Here is a 23,495-nt window from a genome sequence, read left to right on the forward strand (position 1 = left end):
TAGACTAATTTAGGCATTGGACTGTTTATCTAGGCATATAGTTTAAAGTTATTGTAATTGATCATTTAAAGCAAAATATCATAATTTGTTGCATGCCAGAATTCTTTTCATTTTAGGAAAAGTAATGATGGGTAACATGATATTTTCCTTTTTTTTTTTTAATTAATGTTATGATAACCTTGTGAGATTTCAGTTGTACTTTATTGTTAGTCATGTTGTGGGTACACCACTTCCCCCTTTGTGCCCTCCCCCCACCCCCCCCTTTTCCCTGGTAACCACCGATCAGATCTCCTTGTCAATATGTTAACTTCCACCTATGAGTGGAGTCATATAGAGTTCGTCTTTCTCTGACTGGCTTATTTCGCTGAACATAATACCCTCGAGGTCCATCCATGTTGCTGCGAATGGGCCAATTTTGTCTTTTTTTATGGCTGAGTAGTATTCCATTGTGTATATATACCATATCTTCTTTATCCAATCATCAGTTTCTGGGCATGTAGGTTGGTTCCACATCTTGGCTATTGTAAATAATGCTGTGATGAACATAGGGGTGCAAGAGACTCTTGGGATTTCTGATTTCAGGTTCTTAGGATAGATACCCAGTAATGGGATGGCTGGGTCATAGGGTATTTCTATTTTTAACTTTTTGAGAAATCTCCATACTGTTTTCCATAGTGGCTGTACCAGTTTGCATTCCCACCAACAGTGTATGATGGTTCCTTTTTCTCCACAACCTCTCCAACATTTGTCGCTCTTGGTTTTGGATGTTTTTGCCAGTCTAACGGGTGTAAGGTGATATCTTAGTGTAGTTTTGATGTACATTTCCCTGATGATTAGCGATGATGAACATCTTTCCATGTGTCTATTGGCCATATTCATATCTTCTTTTGAGAAATGTCTGTTCATGTCCTCTGCCCATTTTTTGATCAGGTTGTTTGTTTTTTTGTTGTTAAGCCGTGTGAGTTCTTTCTATATTATGGAGATTAACCCTTTGTCAGATAAGTGGCTTGTAAATATTTTTTCCCAATTAGTGAGCTGTTTTTTTGTTTCAATCCTGTTTTCCCTTGCCTTGAAGAAGCTCTTTAGTCTGATGAAGTCCCATTTGTTTATTCTTTCTATTGTTTCCCTCAACTGAGGAGTTATAGTGTCCAAAAAGATTCTTTTGAAACTGATGTCAAAGAGTGTACTGCCTATATTCTCTTCCAGAAGACTTATTGTTTCAGGCCTAATCTTTAGGTCTTTGATCCATTTTGAGTTTATTTTGGTGTGTGGTGAAAAAGAATGGTCACTTTTCAATCTTTTGCATGTGGCTGTCCAGTTTTCCCAGCACCATTTGTTGAAGAGACTTTCTTTTCCCCATTGTAGGCCCTCTGCTCCTTTGTCGAAGATTAGCTGTCCATTGATATTTTCCTTTTAGGACTTTATAAATCAGCTGCTGCTATTAATTTTTTTCAGCTAAGGTAATTCATGTTTAAATTTTAAAAAGCTCTTAATTAAAAATATACACCCAAATTTCATTACTGCCTTTATCTTTATTTGCTTAAGTTCTCATCAGTTAGATAAAGGTCTGATCTAGCTTGATGTTGAGAACTTCTGCGTTGGTCGTTATATCTCTAATAGCAGCCACCAAATATAGCATGTTTCTAGTATTTTCTTATTGGTTTCCTGTGCTAATTAGATGGAAGGCTTCTAACTAGGCAGTGTTATTTGTCTCTTATACTGTGAGCATCTGCTATTCAATTAATTCTTGTTAGTTCATTGTACCCTTACATCAATAAATCTGTCTTCACAAGGAGTATAACCAAAAGAGATTTTCTGAGGGCCAGCCAAGTGGCGTAGTGGTTAAGTTCATGCATTCCACTTTGGCAGCCCGGGGCTTGCAGGTTCGGATCCTGGGTGCAGAGCTACACACTGCTCATCAAGCCATGCTGTATTGGTGTCCCATATACAAAGTGGAGGAAGATTGGCACAGATATTCGCTCAGGGCCAATCTTCCTCACAAAAAAAGAGAGAGAGAGAGAGATCCTCTGGATCATCTGAAATTTCAGTTATGTAGAAGGTGGGGGAAGGGGTGAGAAGTGGCCTGAGCCTGTTACATTCACATTCTTTTCTTCTGAATGGTTTATTTTCTTCAGAGACATTCTTGTGCGCTCCAGATAGATTCTATGTCAGTAATTCTGTTGGCGGTATTAGCTCTGGTCTCAGTTTTGACATTCAACTGTAACCTGGGACTAGAGATAACAACCAGACGGAGGTTATTTGCGTCAATGGCTGCAAATATCCGTACTTATACCTGAGCAAAAAGATGAGATTTCATTCGTGCACCCAATATTTACTGAATGTTCTCTATATACTAAGAACTGCTGGGGAACGAGCAGAAGTATAACAGATTGGCACTGTGGTTGAAGAGAAACACAAGAAATGGAGGACAAGGTTTCCCAAAATAAAATCAGGATGTGATTACTAGGATAAGGGGAAGTCGACTCTGGGCAGGCAGGAGAACACCGTCTAGTTGGGTAATCTAATTAGCCAGTATCTCACTCTGCTGCTTGGCTTTGGTATTAGCCATACTGGGAAAGCCAGGTATGTGAAATTAGACAGTAAGCTTCTTCCCTGAATACCCAAAGACCAGCGAAGAGGAGTCAGTGAATGCCGTATTAAGCCAAATAAAATATCATTGTTCATGTTTTTAAAAAATAAACTTTTATTTTAGAATAAGTTTAGATTTATATAAAAAAATTCCGAAGAAAATCCAGTTTCCTTATGCTCTCCCCAGTTTTCCCTATTATTAACATCTTACGTTAATATAGTGCTTTTTCTTTTTACAATTAATGAACCAGTGTTAATAGATTATTATTAAGTAAAGTCCGTATATTTTTCAGATTTCCTTAGCTTTAGCTAATTCCCTTTTCCTTTTCTAGGATCCCATCCAAGACCCCACAGTACATTTAGTTGTTATGCCTCCTTAGGCTTCTCTGGTTGACAACAACTTCTCAGACTTTTCTTGTTGTTTTTTACCTTGTCAGTTTTCAGGAGTACTGGTCAGGAATTTTGTGGAATGTCCCTCAGTTAAGATTTGTCTGTTGTTTCTCTCATGATGAGACTGGGATTCAGTGAATGGGGAGGAAGACCACAGAGATAAAGTGCCATTTTTATTATATCATGTCAAGGGCACATGCTGTCAACATGACTTGTTACTGTGGATGTTGACCTTGATCATCTAACTGACGTTTGCTGGGTTTCTCCATTGTAAAATTACTCTCATTTTTCTCCTCCTCATACTGTTTTCTTTGGAAGAAAGTCACTATGTGCCTCTCATGCTTAAGGACTGGGAAGTTACACTCCACCTTCTAGATAGAAGAGTTTTGCAGAAATTATTTAGAATTTTTCCGCCTGGGAGTTTTGTGTCTTCTCTCCCACTTATTTATTTATTCAGTCATTTGTTTATATCTGTCTGGACTCATGGATATTTATTTTATACTTTGAGTTGTAATCCAGTAGTAGTTTAGTTTATTGCTCAAGTCGTTCCAGCTTTGGCCATTTGGGAACTCTTTCTGTTAACTTTTATGTCCCTTTGACATAGTCCCATCAGTGTAGGTTTTTTTGGTTTTTTTTTTTTTTTTTTTTTTTTTTAACACTTTCTTACTTTCTGGCACCATAAGATAATCCTGTTACATCTTGTGTGGATCCTGCCCCAGTCCTAGATTCAGCCATTTCTCCAAGAAGGCCTGGTTCCTTTTATTGGAGGATGGTATTAGGACCAAGATCTGGGTACGAGGGTGTGCTCTTTGCTGCTGGAGTGTAATTGCTTCTAGTCGCTCTCAACTTGAGGAGCGAGGAAATATATCCTGAGTATACTAACCTGTATATACACATCCATAAATATTTCTATATGTAACCATCTGTATCTATTTTAAGCTAAACATGAGTTCATACTGATATTGCCAACGCTAGCCCATTGCTATGTGGATCATTCTAGCCTTCTTTTGTTTTTGTGTAAACTCTTATTCCAACTGTGAGAAATCTCACTCCCACCGTCCATCATCCATGTATTATATTGTTCAATTCCACAATGCATGTGTAGTGGCATCAGAATTATTAACCCAAACCCCTGAGGGAAATAACTTTATCAACTAGAGTACAGTGCTTATGCACAGTTTCTTTTGCCTTTAGTCTTACAGTTTCCACCCGTTTCCAGATTACTTAGGTCAGCATCTTTCCCCACCCCGCTCCCCCTTCAGTGAGTCGTTTTCATGCGTTTGTAACATAGTTAAACTGTTTTGTCATATTCTGCATTGCATCTTAGGATCCCGTGATCTCCTAAATGATTTTTTTAATCACATATGTTAGGTTCACTCTGTGCTGTAAAGTTCTGTTTTGAGAAATGCGCAGCATCGTCTATCTACCTTTATAGTATCACACAAAATAGTTTCACTGCCCTGAAAACTTCCTTGTGCTTCACTTATTCAACCCTTCCTTTCTCTCCCCATCACCTAGAAGCCACTGATCTTTTTACCATATCTGTAGTATTGCCTTTTCCTGAGTGTCATATACTTGGAATTATATAGTATGTAGCTTCTTCTTTTACTTTTTGTCATTCGATAATATTCCATTGTATGGATGTACTACAGTTTGTCTGTTCTCCTATTGAAGGACATCTTAATTGTGTCCAGTTTTTGCTGATTATGAATAAAACTGCTATAAAGAATTGCTTGCAGATTTTTATGTGGACGTAAGTTTTCAAATCAGTTGGGTAAATGCCTAGTAGCTTAATTGCTGGGTTGTATGGTAAAAGAATGTTGGTTTTCAAAGTATCTTGTCTTTTCATCGTACTCAGTTTCTTGAAACTGAATAATTTTCTTTTGCCATTTGCCTGCGCGCTCCCCCTCCAAATCTCTTTTGACTGTTGATCCCAGGTTATATCATCACTACAAAAGAGCAGATGATATAGAATTTCAGCTTATTGTTTTTTGAGGGAAATATAATCCTCTAGTGATCTTTTCTATGAGTTTATTATATTTTCAATTAATCTGTCAGAGAAAATAGCTGCATCTAGTTGAGTTTGACTATTTTGGGCTTTCTGGCAGGTTAGCAGGAATAGCTGTTTTGCATGTGGTTTATACAAACTGCAGGTAGTTAAAACTACTTTCTGATTGAGTTGTATTGTTTTTTTTAAAGCGTTTCATTGTTGCTAAAATCCTGAAGTATTAGTCATATTTTTCTCTTTAACCATCAACATTAAGCAGTACGTTTTTAAGTAGAAAATTGTGTTAATTAACTTTAAGGTAAGAGATTTTATTTAAATCAAATTTATGTTCCGATTAAGTGATAGTGTGCTTTGTTTCCTTCACAGCGTTCATTCAGTCGGAGAGCATCATAGAAGTACTGCGCTTCGATGATGGAGGGCTGCTGCAGGTAATTTTATTTTAAGTGAAAGAATCATCTCAGTGTCAAGCCTGGAATAATATCTGGTTATTATTTTTCTTTAAAAAAATGTAACTGGTTTCTATGAAATATATTTTATGAGCTTTACGTGCAGTCAGGTCAGTAGAGTCATTGGTAATAATAAAAAACCTCCTTAGCTATGTGAGTTATCTTTTAAATATTTCTGGGGGTTTTGGGAGGTCAGGTGAGGAGGGTCAGATCGGGGCAGTGGGATCAGTAGTGAGCTCTAAGGATCTGGAGCCAGTGAGTGCAACACTGAATTTGGATGTTGGACTTCAAAATAGGCATCTGGAAAAGAACTTCTCTAGAGAGTACAGATTTACATATATACTGCATCTGTAGATTTACATCTGCATCATGCTTCCACTTACCATCCTAAGCCACATCTTTAAATATATTATGCCTAAAGTTAGAAAGTGTAAGCTGATAAAAGTTCCGTCCTTCCTTTCAGACCTAGCTCAGATATCACCATGAAGCCTATTTTAGTCTTCCCAGTTAAAAATCACTTCTAGAATTTCAGAGCTGGAAGAGACAGTAAAAGCCATGCTAATCAACCCTCTGATTTTCATGGCTCAGGTTTTTTTTATCCTTTCTTCCAAACTTCTATTATCTCTATGCTTATCTTATATAGCACTTAGCACTTTTGTAATGATAACATTTGTTTGTCAGGTACCATGCTATTTGGTAGCATGACTCATAACTTTTTATTTATTTTATATTCAAGGGAAACCAAGTTTTAGATTAAGAAAGTTGCCCAAGATCCCATGATCTTGTGGTAATGGGACTTTTATTAGCATTCTGGTCCTCTCACTCCAGGTGTGGTTGTTAGTCTCTCTATTCCATCATGCTGCCTATGATGTATTTGTTTATTTATTTGTAGCTAAATACATGACTTAAATAGTTCTGTAGCTTATAATAAAGGCAGGAAAGTAAAAATTAAAGTTAGTTAAAGGCAATAGAGAAAGAATTCTGCTAGGAACCTGGAATGAGATTTCTATTTGCCTTTTAGCTTAAATTTAGATTTCAGACAGTAAGGCAAACAGAGAGCAAGAAAAAAGGCGATGGGTTTTAAGGTTCTTTTTCTCTGACAACAAAGCAAAGAATTGTTCTGGACGACAACTTTTTTCCTGCTTCTAAATGTTTGAATGAACTTATCATTCATACCTTTACATAAGAGATATTGAGAAACATAGCAGGCAGAGGTTAATGGTTCTTGCAGAAGTCTTTGTATGGCTTTTTTATATTTTAAAACTGAGTAAAAACTGAACATAATGATTCTCAAGTTTTGTAAAGCACTTTCCTAGAAAATGACCTTAGTCTCTTTTTGCTAGTTCTTTACTCTGTTGCATGGTGAGAACTTGGAGAACCTATAGAAATGACTCATAGCTCCCTTTAGGTGGTTTGCAGGATCTGTGTAGCAGGCAAATCAGGACTGAATTTCTGGAAAATTCTCCAAGTGTTCTTATTCTTTATTGGTTAAAGAAGGATCCATATTCTTTAGGAACTAGACATCTAGGTTGCAAGTTGATAATCCATTTTGAAAATTCTGGAGTTTGATTTGTATTTTTGCCAGGGGAGGCTGTCAGTGCATGTCTAAATGGACGTGGCTGTGGAAGAGCTTGTGGGTTGGGATGTGATTTGCTCGTATTCTGGGTCTGCTGAAATGCTGAGACAAGAGCTTGGTTGAGACCTCAGAGTTCTATGGCAAAAGGAATCTGGACTGGAAAAATGTTGAGGGCAGGTAGTACCAGTTGGTTACCTCAGCCACAGTGAAACCTCACTAAGGATCCTGCAGAATGTCTGATGTTGAGATACTGTATATAGTGTGTGATATATCCTCAAGTAGTGGAATAGAAGACCCTTTTGAATAGATATATATAAAAATTGTTCATTTTAATGTTGAAGGATATTTCCTCGGAACAACAATTGTGATTATATGTCGTTCTTTCTGACGATAATTTACTACTAGGTTCAACTGTTTGTTAAACAATTCCCAGTTTCTTATGGTATGATTAGAACAGAAGTATGTACATGTAGCATTTCTGTAACAGCATATATGTCAGGTTTCTCCAAATTAAATCAAAGCTAAAGCAGGGAGAGAGTCAAAGCAACAGCCTTGTTTTACATTATTTAAAATGAAAATTTTGCCTGAGAGCGTTCCTTCCGAGATCTTGGAATTGATGTCACATGCATGTGGCTTGGCTCATAGTAATTTTTTAATCCTGAAAATTAATTGATGATAAGTCTGTAAAAATTACCAAAACTCAAAAAATTTGCTAGAAAGGTTGGATTTGCTTTCCTTGTTTTTCAAACATAAGGGAGATGAGGCTTATAGAAGTTAAATAATTTGCTCAGTGTTCAACTGTAAGAGCAGGAATCCAACATCCAGTAAATACCAGCCTGCCTGGTTTCAGAGCTCGTAACACAGCAGGATGTATGTGCAGCTCTCTCCACTGCATTTGAGGGCTGCCTCTAGTAATGTTAGGCAGTGATTAGAAATTCTAAGATTTTGGAAAAAAGATTTTGGAATTCTCTTAGCCCACGTTTTCTGTAGTTGGTGCTTTGGCCATTGTTATTCCTACTTGGCAAGGCTACTAAGAATTGGTTATAGTAGGTAGAAAGATGCAAAAGTTCCCAAGATGAACATAGACACTAAGGATTCTTCAGCTCAGAAATATGCATTAAGATTCATCACCTGGTCAACTATCTCAAACCATCATTCCGGTCCTAACTAATAAGAATGGCTGGCTCTTCCCAGCCTGTTCCTTTGATAGATTGTAAAATTGAATAACAAAAGATATTCTTTCATTTATAAGTGTTAATACATTTTCTAATCTAACTTTCTTATAAACAAATAAAGATAAAGCCCAAGGGAAAGGCTAGCTCTATAGTTTTTTCACTACATCGCCAAAATAATAAACAGAATTTTAAGATATTGGAAGGCAAGCTCTATAATGAGCTTGAGAGCACATGCAGAGTTTTGTCTTTTAAAACTTATAACTATAGGAATCCATAATTTTGTTTTCTAACTTTGGTCAAGAAACGATGGTAATAAATATTCTTTTCTCAGTGCTTATTGGGTGCTCATTGGTTGTTCTAATAACATATAGGCATCTATTATCTCTACTCACTGCCTTGCTTTTGAGTGCCCAAGATAGGAAACCTTCACTGGAAGGCAGGGAAAGCTAGAACTAGCACTTTTTGAGCACTTACTGGAGTGTCAGCTAGTTCATTAATTAGCCCCAAATTTCACCACTGATAAGGGTTGCAGGAGGAGTCAGTAACAAGTTTGATTCCAAAGCTCTTAATGCTTCACTTTCCATTGGGCTACTGCTTAAGGGTTAAGTAACAAAGTTGCCTTTTAGAAAAAGAGGTAAATTCCTCATTGGTGTGCTTAGGAGGTAGTGCAGGTCAAAGAGGTCTTTTTATACGAACACAGTAGATAACTATTGTGATGCACAGTAGATAACTATTGATATACAAAAACAGTAGATAACCTATTGTGCCCCTCAGATTTCAACTGCAGCACTATTGTTAGACAGCCAGAGGGTGTTTTGTTCATATTGTAAAAATAATTCTTTGCCCAATCTTCTCAGAGGAAGGTTGGGGAAAAGATTTTGGAGAGTTTGCCTGCTATTCTGTGTTAGGTTGGCCTGGAAGGGACTCTGTAGGCCTTTTCCTTAAGTGTAGACAATACTTTGCAACCCACCAAAATGCTCAATTGAATGAGTGAGCCTAGTTTGGTCGCCTGGTAGTACTCTTGTTCTTGGATGAGCTTACATTTAAAAGATACTAGTTTTTAAAGACAGCTATAGTAAAACTCAACAGGAGTTAAAGGGCTTTTGAGGATAACTTTAACCCCTAGACAATTTTTCTTAGTTTGTATAACTGAAAGGAGCTGGAGTTGGAGCCATTAGAAACTGCCTTAGAGAAAGAAGATGAATCAGACTCATCCTAGAGGTAGGCTAGTATAAATGGATTCTAAACACTTAATGGGGACCCTATTTTGAGTCTTCTTCCAGAGAGTGTAAAAGAGGTCTAAGAATTTGATTTTTTTTTAAAGTGTCTATTGTGAGAGATAATTCATACATAGATGCATAAAATGTGAGAGTTTTTTGCAAAGCAAATACCCATATAGAACCACCACTCAAGTTAAAAACTAAAAACATGCCAGTACTCACATAAGTTCCCCCTGAAGCTCTCCCCAGTTGCTATCCCCAAGAGTTAGCCATTGTCCTGAAGTTTATGGTAATTTCCGTTCCCTGTAGTTTTACCATCAAAGCATGTGTCTCTAAACACTGTAGTTTAGTTTCATCTGTTTTTTTGAAGTTCATACAGTTTTTTTTTCCCCCCGGCTCCTTTACTCAACATTATGTTTTTAAGATTCTCTGTTGTTGAGTGTGACTGTAGTTATTCATTTTCATTGCTGAATACTATTGAGTATGTCCCAATTTATATATCATTTCTGCTGTTGATGAACATTTCACATGTTTCCAGTTTTTGACTATCATGAATAATGTTCTTTTGGTGAACATATATATACATTTCTGGTTGAATAGAGTGTAATTGCTGGGTTAGAGGGTATGTAAATCTTCAATTTTACTAGATAATGCCTTATAAGTTTCCAAGTGGTTGTTCCAATTTACAATCCCATCCTCAGGAACTCCTCTGAAATACTCACTTAACGTGTTTTTTAAAGCATTCTGAAGAGTGGGTAATGATCTTATTGTGGTTTTAATTTGCATTTCGCTGATTCCTAATAAAGTGGAGCAACTTTTCATGTTTATTTGACCATTTGGATATCTTCTTTTGTGAAGACTCGTTAAATCTTTTGCCCTCTTTAACTGTTGGATTGCATGTCTTTTTTTTCCTCTTGTTTTGTTGGAGTTCTTTGTAAAGTCTGGTTATATGTATTAGAAATATGTTTTCCTACTTGGTGGGTTACCCTTTCCACGCATACTGGTGACTTCTGATGAACTTAAGTTCTTAATTTTAGTGTAATTTTAATTTTAGTGTAGTTCAATATATCAGTCTTTTCCATTATAGTTTATAGTTTTTTTGTCCAGTTAAATCTTTTCCTATCCAAGGTCATGAAGTTATTCTCCCGTGTTATCTTTTAAAATCTAGAAATTTATTGTTTTGCCTTTCATAATTGTATACAGTTCTAACTGGAATTGATTTTTGTTATTGGTGTGAAGTTAAGGTTTTATTTCTCCCATATAGATATACGCCTGTCCCTGCACCCTTTATTGACTGGTCTCCAGTATTGTCTTTCCCCAGTATTCTTCAGTGACACTTTATTCATAAATCAAGTATCTATATATGTGTGAATCTTTCTGGGCTCTGTTGCCTTTTCTGGTCCATAAAAGTGGTAATTCATGTGGCTCAAGATAAAATGTCGAAATGCAGTTGTTTTTTATATATCGACTGTTATCCAGCAAGCTTGCTAAATTGCTTATTCATTCTGATAACTTACCTCTATATGTTTTGGACTACCTCCATAAACTGTCATAATCTGAGGTTAATAACATTTTATTTCTTTCTTTCCAATCATTTTAGTTTTTAATTCGTTTGCCTTTACTGACTACAAACCAGCATGATGTTGAATGTAAGTGATATTTAGTAGGCATCTTTGACTCATTCCTCATCTCAGAGATAAACCTTTCAGCATTTCACTGTTAAGCATGTTGTTTACTATAGTTTTTCTCCACCCCTCACCCATAGATATCCTTTATCATATGTGTCAGTTGGGGTTTTCAGCAAGATCCTGAGATAGAGTTAAGAGTGCAAGAGATTTATTAGAGGATTACTGCCTGTGAAGAATAAGGGGAAGGAAACAAGATTGGGCTGGGAGAGCCTCAGACAGTGATGCAGAATCTTGGCCAGCCCACTGAGGAGCTGTGGAGCATAGATTGCCTACCAGAAGCTTCCCACATTGGGCAAAGGTCACCAGGCCCTAGTACACCTGCTGTGCTCATTCATTGGCTGGGAATTGCTCAGAAAGAACTTGGCCTTACCCCAAACATTGCAGTTGATTCCAAGGGTGCTGCAGTTGGAGGCTGATAGCCAATGGTGCTTTTCATAGCTGAATGGCAAGTTCTTGTAGGGAGATCTGAGTAATACACAGTAAAACTACTGAAAATCAAGGCAAAGAGATACATTCTAAAAGCAACCAGAGAAAAAAGTGAGAAGACCTTCCAAGAAGCTAGAATTAGCCTGAGGCCTGACTCATAAACTGAAACCATAGCAGGAAAAAAGGATAAAATTTACTTTTTAAAAAGTTACCAAATTAGAATTTGATATCCAGTGAAAATATCCTTCAAATATAGAGGAGGAATAAAGATTTCAAAGCAAATGAAGGTTTGTCACCAAATGAAATAATAGAAGATATTCTTCAGGCTGAAGGTAAGTGATCTCAGGTAGAAGTTCAGAAATGCAAAGGAATAAAGAGCAATAAAAATATAAGTATGTGGATAACTAAGTTAATATGTACTTTGTAAGACAATAGTAGTAGTATCTTGGTGAATACAGTGTGGCAGAACACTGGTACTACTAAGGCTAGGTCATAGAAAGCTTGGCTGCTTCTGCATGGGTCTCTTGGACCTCTAGGAATTGGGATATTTCTTTTGGGAACTCAGTTGCCCCGATGAGAAACCTAAGCCAAACGGAGAGCTCACAGGTAGTCCTCTGGTCAGTGGTCCCTGCAGAGCCCCCAGCGACCAGCCATCATCACTTGTCTGCCAATGACCATCACGTTTGAAGCGTCAGATGAATGCAGCCACAGTTCGACTGCAGCCACATGAGAAACATCAAGTGAGGCCTAACCGACTGAGCTCAGCCAGCCCAAAAGAGTCTGAAGGATAATAATAAATTACTGTTTCAGGCCGTTAAATTTTGGAGTGGTTTATTATACAGCACTAGATAACCAGAACACTTAATGTCATCTAATATCTGGTTAGTCTGTGTTCAGTTTTCTTCCACTGTTTCAGAAATTGCTTTTTACATTTGGTTTATTCAAATCAAGATCCAAATAAGGTCTGCACATTGCATTTGGTTGCTGTGTCTCTTAAGTCTCTTTTAACCTGTCTTCCCATGCCATTTTATTTTTGTTGAAGAAATTGAGTCATTTGTCTGTGGGATTTCCTAGAACCTAGGCTGAGATAATTTCTTCTTCTTGGTGTTGTTTAATATTCGTCTGTTCTGTGAATTTTCTATAAACTGTTTAGCTAAATCTAGAGTCTTGATTAGATTCAGATTCAATTTTTTTCTTTGCAAGAATATTTCATAGGTGGTAGTTGTATAATGTGAAGAAAATGACTGATCTCTGTCCCTAGGGAGACTTTAAACCTTGTAATATCCTTATTAATAAGAATGTCTTTGTTATTCATGAGTCCCTTGGATCACTCCTGAGTTTCTGCTTAACAAGATGACTCAACCTAGGGGCTGGTCACTTGAAAAAACAGTCATGTGATTAGAGGTTTGGGCCTTTAAGCCAACTCAGCCTTCTGCAGTGATGAGAAGGGGGCTAGAAATTGAGTTCAATCACCTGGTGGCCTATGATTCAATAAATCATAACTCTATAATAAAACAGCAATAAAAACTCTGGACACTGAAGCTCTGTAGAGCTTCTTGGATGGTAAGCACACCAATGTGCCAAGAGAGTGATGTGCCCTGATTCCATGGAGAGAGGGCACAGAAGTTCTGTGTTTGGGACCCTCCCAGACCTTGCCCTGTATGTTTCTTTAGAATAAAACTGTAATTGTAAGTATAGCACTTTCATGAATTCTAAGAATCACTCTAGCAAATTATTGAGCTTGAGTGGGGAATCGTGGAAACCCCTCCATATTTGTGGCCAGTTGGTTAGAAGTGCACATGGCCTGGACGCCCTAACTTTTGGTTGGTGTCTGAAGTGAGGACTGTCTTGTTGGAGACTGTGCCCTTTAATCTATAGATTCTAATGCTAACTCCAGATGGTGAGCATCAGAAATGTATTGCATTCCACTAGTAGCACTGTATGCTTTTCATCGTTTTTTTTGTCAGAAGCCATGTATTGTCAGGTTGGTTGTCTTGGATATTGTAGGTCACAGATGTTTTTTGTTTTGTTTTTTAAAGATTTTATTTTTGCTTTTTCTTCCCAAGCCCCCCAGTACATAGTTGTATATATTTTAGTTGTGGGTCCTTCTAGTTGTGTTAGGTAGGATGCCACCTCAGCATGGCCTGATGAGCAGTGCCATGTCCGCTCCCAGGATTCAAACCAGTGAAACCCTGGGCCACCAAAGTGGAGCCTGGGAACTTAACCACTTGGCCATGGGGCCAGCCCCCCCACCTTTTTTTTTTTAAAAGATTTTATTTTTCTTAGAGATGTTTTTATGTTCATCAAACAGTTTGTACACAGTTTGCAGGTGCCAGGGTGGGCAGAAAAGGACCTTATTCTCGAGATATCGGGGATCTATGCCATGATTGCTGATTGCTTCTTCTGAGCTCAGTGATGTAGAGAAAGAGGCAGGCAGCTGTTGTGGTTGCACCTCCTTCCGTTGTTAAAAGTTCCTCCCCTTGAAGTAACCCAGGAGATTTCAAGGGCTGACAGTCCTCCCCACCCCCTTTATTTTTCTCTTTTTCCCCTTTTGGGAGCCAGGCATTAATGAGTAGGACATTCAAAAGCAATTACATATACAGGGGAAATTAGAAAATCATTGCAAAAGAACTCATACAATGCAACAACAAAAGCAAAAAACCCAATTAAAAGATGGCAGATAGGGGAAGATGGGCACAGATGTTAGCTCAGGGCCAGTCTTTCTCAGCAAAAAGAGGAGGATTGGTGGCAGATGTTAGCTCAGGGCTAATCTTCCTCAGTCAATCAATTTTTTAAAAAAAAGGAAGAGGAGGGGCTGGCCCCGTGGCCTAGTGGTTAAGTTCGTGCGCTCCGCTGCAAGCGGCCCAGTGTTTCGTCAGTTCGAATCCTGGGCGCGGACATGGCACTGCTCATCCAACCACGCTGAGGCAGCGTCCCACATGCCATAACTAGAAGGACCCACAACGAAGAATATACAACTATGTTCTGGGGGCTTTGGGAAGAAAAAGGAAAAAAAATAAAATCTTAAAGAAAAAAAAGGCAGAGGATCTGAAAAGACATGTTTTCTAAAGAAGATATACAGATGACTGATAGGCACATGAAAAGATCTTCAACATTACTAATTATTAGGGAAATGCAAATCACAACCACAATGAAATATCACCTCTTGCCCGTCAGAAGGGTTATTATTAAAAGGACAAGAAATAAGTGTTGGAGAGGATGTGGAGAAAAAGGAACCCTCATACACTGCTGGTGGAAATGTAAACTGGTGCAGCCACTGTGGAAAACAATATGGAGATTCCTCAAAAATATGAAAATAGAAGTACCGTATGATCCAGCTATTCCACTTCTAGATATTTATCCAGAGAACATGAAAACACTAATTTGAAAAGATATAGGTACCCTTATGTTCATTGCAGCATTATTCACAATGGCCCAGACTTGGAAACAACATCAGTGCCCATCAACAGATGAATGGATAAAGAAGATGCAGTATATATACACAACGGAATACTGTTCAGCCATAAAAAAGATGAAATCTTGCCATTTGTGACAAGGTAGATGGACCTTGAGCATATTATACTAAGTGAAAAAAATCAGACAGAAAGCCAGACATCTTATAATTTCGCTCTTGTGGAAGATAAAACAACAACAACAAAAAATAAACACATAGAAACAGAGAAAAGATTGGTGGTTACCAGAGGGGAGGGAAGAGGTGAAAGGGCAAAAGAGCACAATGTGTACAGTGACAAATGGCACTTAGACTTTGGGTAGTGAACACGATGTAGTCTGCACAGAAATCAAAATAAAGTAATGTACACCTGAAATTAAAAAAAGAAAAAAATCACTAATATTCGAGGAAAGGCGCAGGCTCATGAAAGACATGAGAAGACCTAAATTTACACCGCAGGCTTGTTTTTGGCACAGAGACAGCCTACAATAATCAAAAGAACAAAAACGAAAACAGCAGACCCTGGGAAAGAGGGAGAATCTGATATCCAGAGTTACTACCTTATTAGATTCAAATGTCCGGTTTCAACAAAAGATCACAACATACACAAAGAAACATGAAAGTATGACCCATTTAAAGGAAAAAATGAATCAACAGAAACTGTCTGAAAAGGACCTGATGCCAGATCTACTAGACAAAGACTATTTAAGATGATTGTCTTAAAGATGCTCAAAGAACTAAAGGAAGATGTGGAGAAAGTCAGAATGCTGTATGAACAAAATGGAAATACTAATAAACAGATATAAAACCTAAAAGGAAACCAAAAAAGAGAGTGATGTCATCAAGATGGTAGAGTAGGAAGCCCTAGCTCTCTTTCCTCCACAGAAACACTGGGATCACAATAATATTGTACCAAAATAACCTTGAAGAGAAATTCAGAATCCAGTTAAGAAGTAGAAGCACCCTAGAGGACCACAAACTGAAAGCAGTGAGATTCATACTGGTCAGAAGAGCAGAGCAACTTTACCCACATTAGTTCCTCCACCAGACTAGCTTAGCTTGATGCCAGGAAGATCACCTCAGCCCATGATTTCTCCCCCAGTAGAGAAGTGAGATTGGAATGTACTTCTAGCCTCCTGGCCTCTCAGGGTGCCCTCCATTGGGCTGGTTTCTGTCTCAATTCATACTAAGTGCTAAACAACCTGCAGAGCCTGGTCTACTGGAACTAGCTAGGAACAAAGGAAAGGTGAGGGCATATCCTTACAGCCAGCACTGCCCTTTGAAATTGGGACTAAGCACAGAACTGAGGGGTTTTTTCCTCCACAACAGATGGAAGGAAGCTAAGAGAACGTTATCCTCCAGCATTTCAGTGGACCCTCAGTGGAGCAGGTTTCTGTCTGGCCTCATACTGAGTGCTGAATGACCTCCAGTGCCCAGTGCCCTTGGGCAGCTAAGAGCAAGGGCTGGGGAGGGCATGCCCTTACAGCTAAAACTGAGCTGTGAAATTGGGAATAGGCACAGAGGTGAGTTCTTCTTCCAGAAGATAGGGAAAGAAGCAAGAGGGGCCTTGTTCCCAGCCTTACATTGCACTCCTGAGGGTTTGGTTTCTATCTTGCCTCATATCTAGCACTGCTGACTAGTGGCAATTTCTCCCAGTCAAAACCAGTCCATAAAGACCAGAAGAGGAACCTGCTTCATAAAATGCACAGACAACAAGCAAACCTACAAGAACCGTGAAGGATGAAGAAAACACAAAACAATCAAAGAAAGAAAACTAATCTCCATTAACCAACCCCAAAGAAATGCAGATCTGTGAAAAGCCTGACAAAGAGTTCAAAACAATCAACTTGAAGCTGAGTGAGTTGCAACAGAACACGTATAAACAACTAAACAGAATCACGAAGATGATACATGAATAACATGAGAAGATCGACAAAGATAGAAACAATAAAAAGAGAACCAAACAGGAATGCTAGAGCCAAAGAATACATTAACTGAACTGAAAAATTTATTAGAGAGGTTCAAAAGCAGATTTGTTCGAGCAGAAGAAAGAATGAGCAAACTTGGAGAGGTCATTTGAAATTACACAGGAAGAGTAGGAAAAAGAAAAAAGAATGAAAAAGAGTGAAGAAAGCCTACATGACTTAGGGGACTCCATCAAGCAAACCAATATATTACATATTTTATTTAGGTATAAAGGTAGTCCCAGAGGAGGAGAGAGATAAAAGGCTAGAAAGCCTATTTAAAGAAATAATGGCTGAAAAGTACCCAAATCTGGGGAGGGAAATTGACATCCATATTCATAAAGCCCAAAGGATCGCAGATAGGTTAAATTTAAAAATATCTAAACACGTTATAATCAATTCATCAAAAATCAATTAATCAAAAGACAAAGAGAATTTTGAAAGCAGCAAGAGAAAAGCGACTCATCACAAGAGGGCCCCCATAAGACTGTCCACTGATTTCTCTGCAGAAACCTCTCAGGCCAGGAGAGAATGAGATAATACATTCAAAGTGCTGAAAGAGGAAAAAAACTGACAACCAAGAATACTGTACCTGGCAAATCTGTCCTTCGGAAATGAGAGATAAGCACTTTCCCAGACAAAACAAAAGTTGGAGAAGTGCATCACCAGTAGACTTGCCTTACAAAAAAAATGCTCAAGGGAGTTACTCAAACTGAAATGAAAGGATGCCAATTAACAGCATGAAAACATATAGAAGTATAAAATTCATTGGTAAAGGTAAGTATATAGTCAAATACAGAATACTACTGTAATGATGGTAAGTAAATCACTTTCTACTCTCATGTAAAAGTTAAAAGACAAAATTATAAAAATAACTATAACTGTAATCATTTGCCAGTGGGTACATAATATAAAAGATGTAAATTGTGACATCAATAATAGAGTGTGGGGAAGAAGTGAAAGTGTAGAATTTTTGTATGTGATTAAACCTCAGTTGTCATTAGCATAAAATAGACTGTTATGTTTTATGTAAGCCTCATAGTAAACACAAATGAAAAACCAGTAGTAGTTACACAAAATATAAAGAAAAAGGAATCAAAGAATACAACTACAAACAAAAAGTCATCATATCACAAAGGAGGAGTGCAAGAGAGAAAAAGGAACAAAGGAACTCCAAAACAGAAAATAATTAACAAAATGGCAATAAGTCCTCATTTATTAATAATTACTTTAAATATAAGTATCAAATTCCCCAGTTAAAAGGCATAGAGTAGCTGAATGGATTAAAAAAAAAAAAAAAGCAAGATCCAACCATATGCTGCCTACAAGAGACTCACTTTAGCTTCAAGGAACACGTAGGCTGAAAGGGAAAAGATATTCCATGCAAATGATAACTAAAGGAGAGCAGGAGTGGCTCTTCTTGTATTAGACAACATAGACTTTACGTCAAAAACTGTCACAGGAGACAAAGAAGGTGATTATATAATGATAAAGATCCTCAATTCATTATGAGGATATAACAATTATAAGTATATATAAGCACCCAACTGAAGGGAGAAATAGTATTTTTCACAATAGCCAAGGTATGGAAACAATTTGTATCCATTGATTAATGAATGAATAAAGAAAATGTGGATGACATTAAATTTATACACACACATATATACATATATATACACACATATACATACAATGGAATATTATTCAGCCTTTAAAAAGAAGGAAATCTTGCCATTTGCAAAACCATGGATTAACCTGGAGAACATTATACTATGTAAAAGACAAATACTGCATAATCTCACTGATACGTGAAATCTAAAAATGTCAAACTCATAGAAGCCGAGGGTAGAATGATGTTACCAGGGGCTGTGAGCTGAAGGAAATAGGGCCATGATGGTCAAAGAGTACCACATTTCAGTTATGCAAGATGAATATCTTCTGGAGATTTCATGTACATCATGATGACTTAGTCAATAATACAGTATTATGTACTTGAAATTTGCTGAGAGTAGATCTTAATTGTTCTTACCAAAAAAAAAAGTATGTGAGCTGATAGATATGTTAATTAGCTTGAGTGTGGTGATCGTTTCACGATGTATACATATATCAAAACATCACATTGCACACCTTAAATATATATAGTTTTTATTTTCTAATTATACCTCAGTGCAGTTGGGGGAAAAAAGAAAATCTGGAGCTGAAAATATAACTAAAATGGAAAATTCACTAGAGGGATTCAAAGGCAGATTTGAGCAGGCCAAAGAAGGAATCTGCAAACTTAAAGATAGGACAATGGAAACTGTTGAGTCTGAGGTACAGAAAGATAAAAGATTAAGGAAAAGTAAACAGAGCCTAAGAGACCTGTAGGGATACCATCAAGTAGACCAACATATGTATTATGGGAGTCCCAGAAGGAAAATAGAATATTTGAAGAAATAATGGCTGGAAATGTCACAAATTGAATGAAAGACATGATTATAAGCATCCAAGAAGCTCAATGTATTCCAATTAAGACTAACTCAAAGAGACCCAATGGGACACATTATATAATCAAACTTTTGAAAGACAGACAGGATCTTGAAAGCAGCAAGAGTGAAGCAACTCATCACATATAAGGGATCATTAGTAAGGTTATCAACAGATTTCTCATCACAAACTTTGGAGGCCAGAAGGCAGTGAGCTGATATATTCAAAGTGCTGAAAGAAAAAAAAAACTATCAACCAAGAATCCTATATCCAGCCAAACTGTTCTTCCGAAGTGAGGGAGAAATTAAGACATCCCCAGATAAACAAAACCTAAAGAAGTTCATTACTGTTAGACCTGCCTTGCAAGAAATGCTAAAGGTAGTTCTGCAGGTTAAAATGAAGGGACACTAGACAGCAACTCAGAGCTATATTAAGAAAGGAAGATCACAGTAAAAGTAAATACATTGGCAATTATAAAAGCTGGTATTATTGTATTTGAAACTCCAATTTTTGTTTGCTACATGATTTAAGAGACCAACGTTATAAGAAGAAACCTAAGAGTCTAAAAGCTAGTATTATTGTAACTAGTTTATAACCTCACATTTTGTTTTCTACATGATTTAAAGACTAATATACTTAAAAGAATTATTAGTTTGTGTTTTTGTACACGCTGTATATAAAGATGAAACTTCATGCCATCAATAACCACAAGGGGTAGGGACAGTGCTATAAAGGAGTTCTGTTTTTGTGTGTTATTGACATTAATCTAATATAAATTCAAATTAGAATGTTAGAACTTTAGGATGTTAAATTAATCCCCATGGTAACCACAAAGAAAATAAGTATGGAAAACACAGAAAAGGAATTTAAACATTTTTGCTGCAAAAAAAAAATCAACTAAACACAAAAGTTGACAGTAATGCAGGAAATGAGAGACAAAAAAATCTATGACATATAGAAAACAAATTACAAAATGACAGAAGTAAATATGCTATGAAGCTAAGTTGGTATTAATTCAAACTGGTTTGTTATAAATTTAAGACATAAATTATAATCTCCAGGGTAACCACTAAGAAAATAACAAAAAAATACACAGAAAAGGACATTAGGAGGGAATCAAAATGGTACACTACAAAATCAATTAAACAGAAAAGAAGGCAACAACAAAGGAACTGAGAAACAAAAGATATAGACATACAGAAAGCAAATAGCAAAATGACAGAAATCTTTCGTTATCAGTAATTACTTTAAATGTAAATAGATTAAACTCTCCAATCAAAGGCAGAGATTGGCAGAATAGATAAAAACATGATCTTAACTATATGCTGTCTACAGGAGAATCACTTTAGATATACAGACAAAAATATGTTAGAAGTAAAAAGTTGATATGATCTGAATGTTTGTGTCCCTGCAAAATTCATATGTTGAAAACTTAATGCCCAAGGTGATGATATTAGGAGGTGGGCCTTTTGGAAGCGATGAGGTTATGAGTGTAGAGCCCTCATGAATGAGATTAGTGTCTTTATAAAAGAGACCCCAGAGACATCCCTTGCCTCTTCAACCATGTGGATGTACAAGAAGTCTGTGACCCAGAAGGGAGCCCTCACTGAGTCATGCTGGCACCCTGATCTTAGATTTCCAGCCTCCAGAACTGTGAGAAATAAATTTCTTTTTATAAGCTACCCAGTTTATGGTATTTTTTTTCTAGCAGCCTGAACAGAATAAGACACCTGTAAAAAGATATTCCATGCAAACAGTAAGCAAGAGCGAGAAGGTAGCTATACTAATATCAGACCAAATTGATTTTAAATCAAAAACTTTTCATGAGACAAAGAAGTACACAACATATTTTTTTAAAAGCTCAGTATAACAAGAAGATACAGCAATTGTAAAGGTTTATGCACCTAATGATAGACCATCAAAATATAGCAGAAGCAAAAACTGATGTAGTTGAAGGGAGAAATAGTTCTATAATAATAGTTGGAGACTTCAATACACCACTCACAATAATGGATAGAACTAGACCAGAAGATAAGTAAGGAAATAGAAGTCTTAATACAATAAACCAGTTAGATCTAATGGACATATATAGAACACTATTCAACAATGACAGCATACACATTCTTTTCAAGTCTACATGAGACATATTTCAGGATAGACCATATGTTGGGTCACAAGTTGTCTCAATAGATTTTATAGTATAGATATTGCACAAAGTATTTTCTCAACCACAATGGGATGAAATCAGAAATCAGTAACAGAAGGAAAACTGAAAAATTCACAAATTTGTGGAAATTACACAACAAGGGAAATTCGAAAGTATTTCAAGATGAATGAAAAAAAAACAATATGCCAAAACTGTAGGACACACCAAAAGCAGTGGTAAGGAAGAAATTTATAGCTATAAATGCTTATATTAAAAAACAAAGAAAGCTCTCAAATCAATAATCTATCTTTACAACTTAACTAGAAAAATAAGAACAAGCTAAATCCAAAGCTAGCAGAAGGAAGGAAATAATAAAGATTAGAACAAAGATAAATGAAAGAGAGAATAGGAAAAATAGAGAAAATCAATGAAAGCAAAAGTTGGTTTTGAAAAGATCAAAATTGACAAACTTTACCTTCATGGGCTAAGAAAGAAAGATGACTCAGATTACTCAATTCAGACATGAAAGTGGGGCACATTACTCCTGATTCTACAGAAATAAAAAGGGCTTTAAGAGAGTACTATAAACAACTGTATACCAACAAATTGGAAAACCTCAATTAAATGGACAAATTTCAAGTTACACAAAACTTACCAAGATTAAATTAAAAAGAAATAGAAAATCTGAGCAGACCTGTAACTAGCAAGGAGAATCTAGCCATAATAAAAAAAAAAAAATCTCCCAACAAAGAAAACTCTGGACCTGATAGCTTCACTGGTAAATTCTAGCAAACATTTGAAGAACTGCCAATCCATCTCAAACTTTTCCAAAAATTTAAAGTGGAGGGAGTACTTCCTCACATTTTGTGACATCAGCGTTACCCTGATACCAAAGCCAAAGATTCTACAAGAAAGAAAAACTACAGACCAATATCCCTCATGAACATTGATGCAAAAATCCTTAACAAAATACTAGCAGAGCAAATTCAGCAGCATATTAAAAGGATTGTACACCGTGACCAAGTGGTATTATTCCTGTAATGTGAGGATGGTTCAACGTATGTATATGGATCAGTGTGATACAGCATATAAACAGAAGGAAGGACAAAGACCACATGATCATCTCAGTTGTTGCAGAAAAAGCATTTGACAAAATTCAACACCCTTTCAAGAGAAAAACACTCAACAACCAGGAACAGAAGGAAATTACCTGAATGTAATAAAAGCCATATATGAAAACTCCCAGCAAACATCAAATTCCATGGTGAAAGAATGAAAACTTTAAGATCAGGAACAAGGCAAGAATGCTCGCTTTTACCACTTGTATTTAGCATAGTACTGGAAATTCTAACTAGAGAAGTTGGACAAGAAAAATAAGGCCCACAAATTGGAGTGAAAGAAGTGGAATTATCTCAGTTAGCAGATGATATGATCTTATATATAGAAAACCCTAAAGATTCTACAAAAAAACTGTTAGAACTAATAAATAGATTTATCAAAGTAGCAGGATACAAAATCAACACACAAAAATGAATTGCATTTCTATATACTAACAGTGAACAATCCAAAAAAGGAATAAGAAAAACACTTCCATTTACAATAGCACCAAAAAGAATAAAATACTTAGAAGTTAACTTAACCAAGGAGGTGAAAGACTTAAACAATGAAATATTCAAAACATTGCTTAAACTAATTTAAAAAACATAACTAGCGGTCGGCCTGGTTGTGCAGCAGTTAAGCACGCACGTTCCGCTTTGGTGGCCCAGGGTTCGCTGATTTGAATCCCCGGTGTGGACATGGTACCGCTTGGCAAGCCATGCTATGGTAGGCGTCCCACATATAACATAGAGGAAGATGAGCATGGATGTTAGCTCAGAGCCAGTCTTCCTCAGCAAAAAGAGGAGAATTGGCAGCAGATGTTAGCCCAGGGCTAATCTTCCAAAAAAAAAA

The 23,495-nt window shown here is 36.8% G+C and overlaps 1 protein-coding gene across 5 annotated transcripts in view; it reads left to right on the plus strand.

Annotated features, from left to right (window-relative positions):
- TMEM131 (transmembrane protein 131) overlaps nucleotides 1–23,495 on the plus strand; it is a 224,564-nt gene that overhangs the window by 51,886 nt on the left and 149,183 nt on the right. For all 5 annotated transcript variants that reach the window (XM_070572092.1, XM_070572093.1, XM_070572090.1 and 2 more), the window contains one exon: nucleotides 5,354–5,415. In XM_070572092.1, the coding sequence (XP_070428193.1) occupies nucleotides 5,354–5,415 (62 nt within the window). The remainder of the gene's footprint in view (nucleotides 1–5,353; nucleotides 5,416–23,495) is intronic.

Source organism: Equus przewalskii, chromosome 14 (genome assembly GCF_037783145.1).
Source record: "Equus przewalskii isolate Varuska chromosome 14, EquPr2, whole genome shotgun sequence".
In the NCBI taxonomy this organism is placed as follows: domain Eukaryota; kingdom Metazoa; phylum Chordata; class Mammalia; order Perissodactyla; family Equidae; genus Equus; species Equus przewalskii.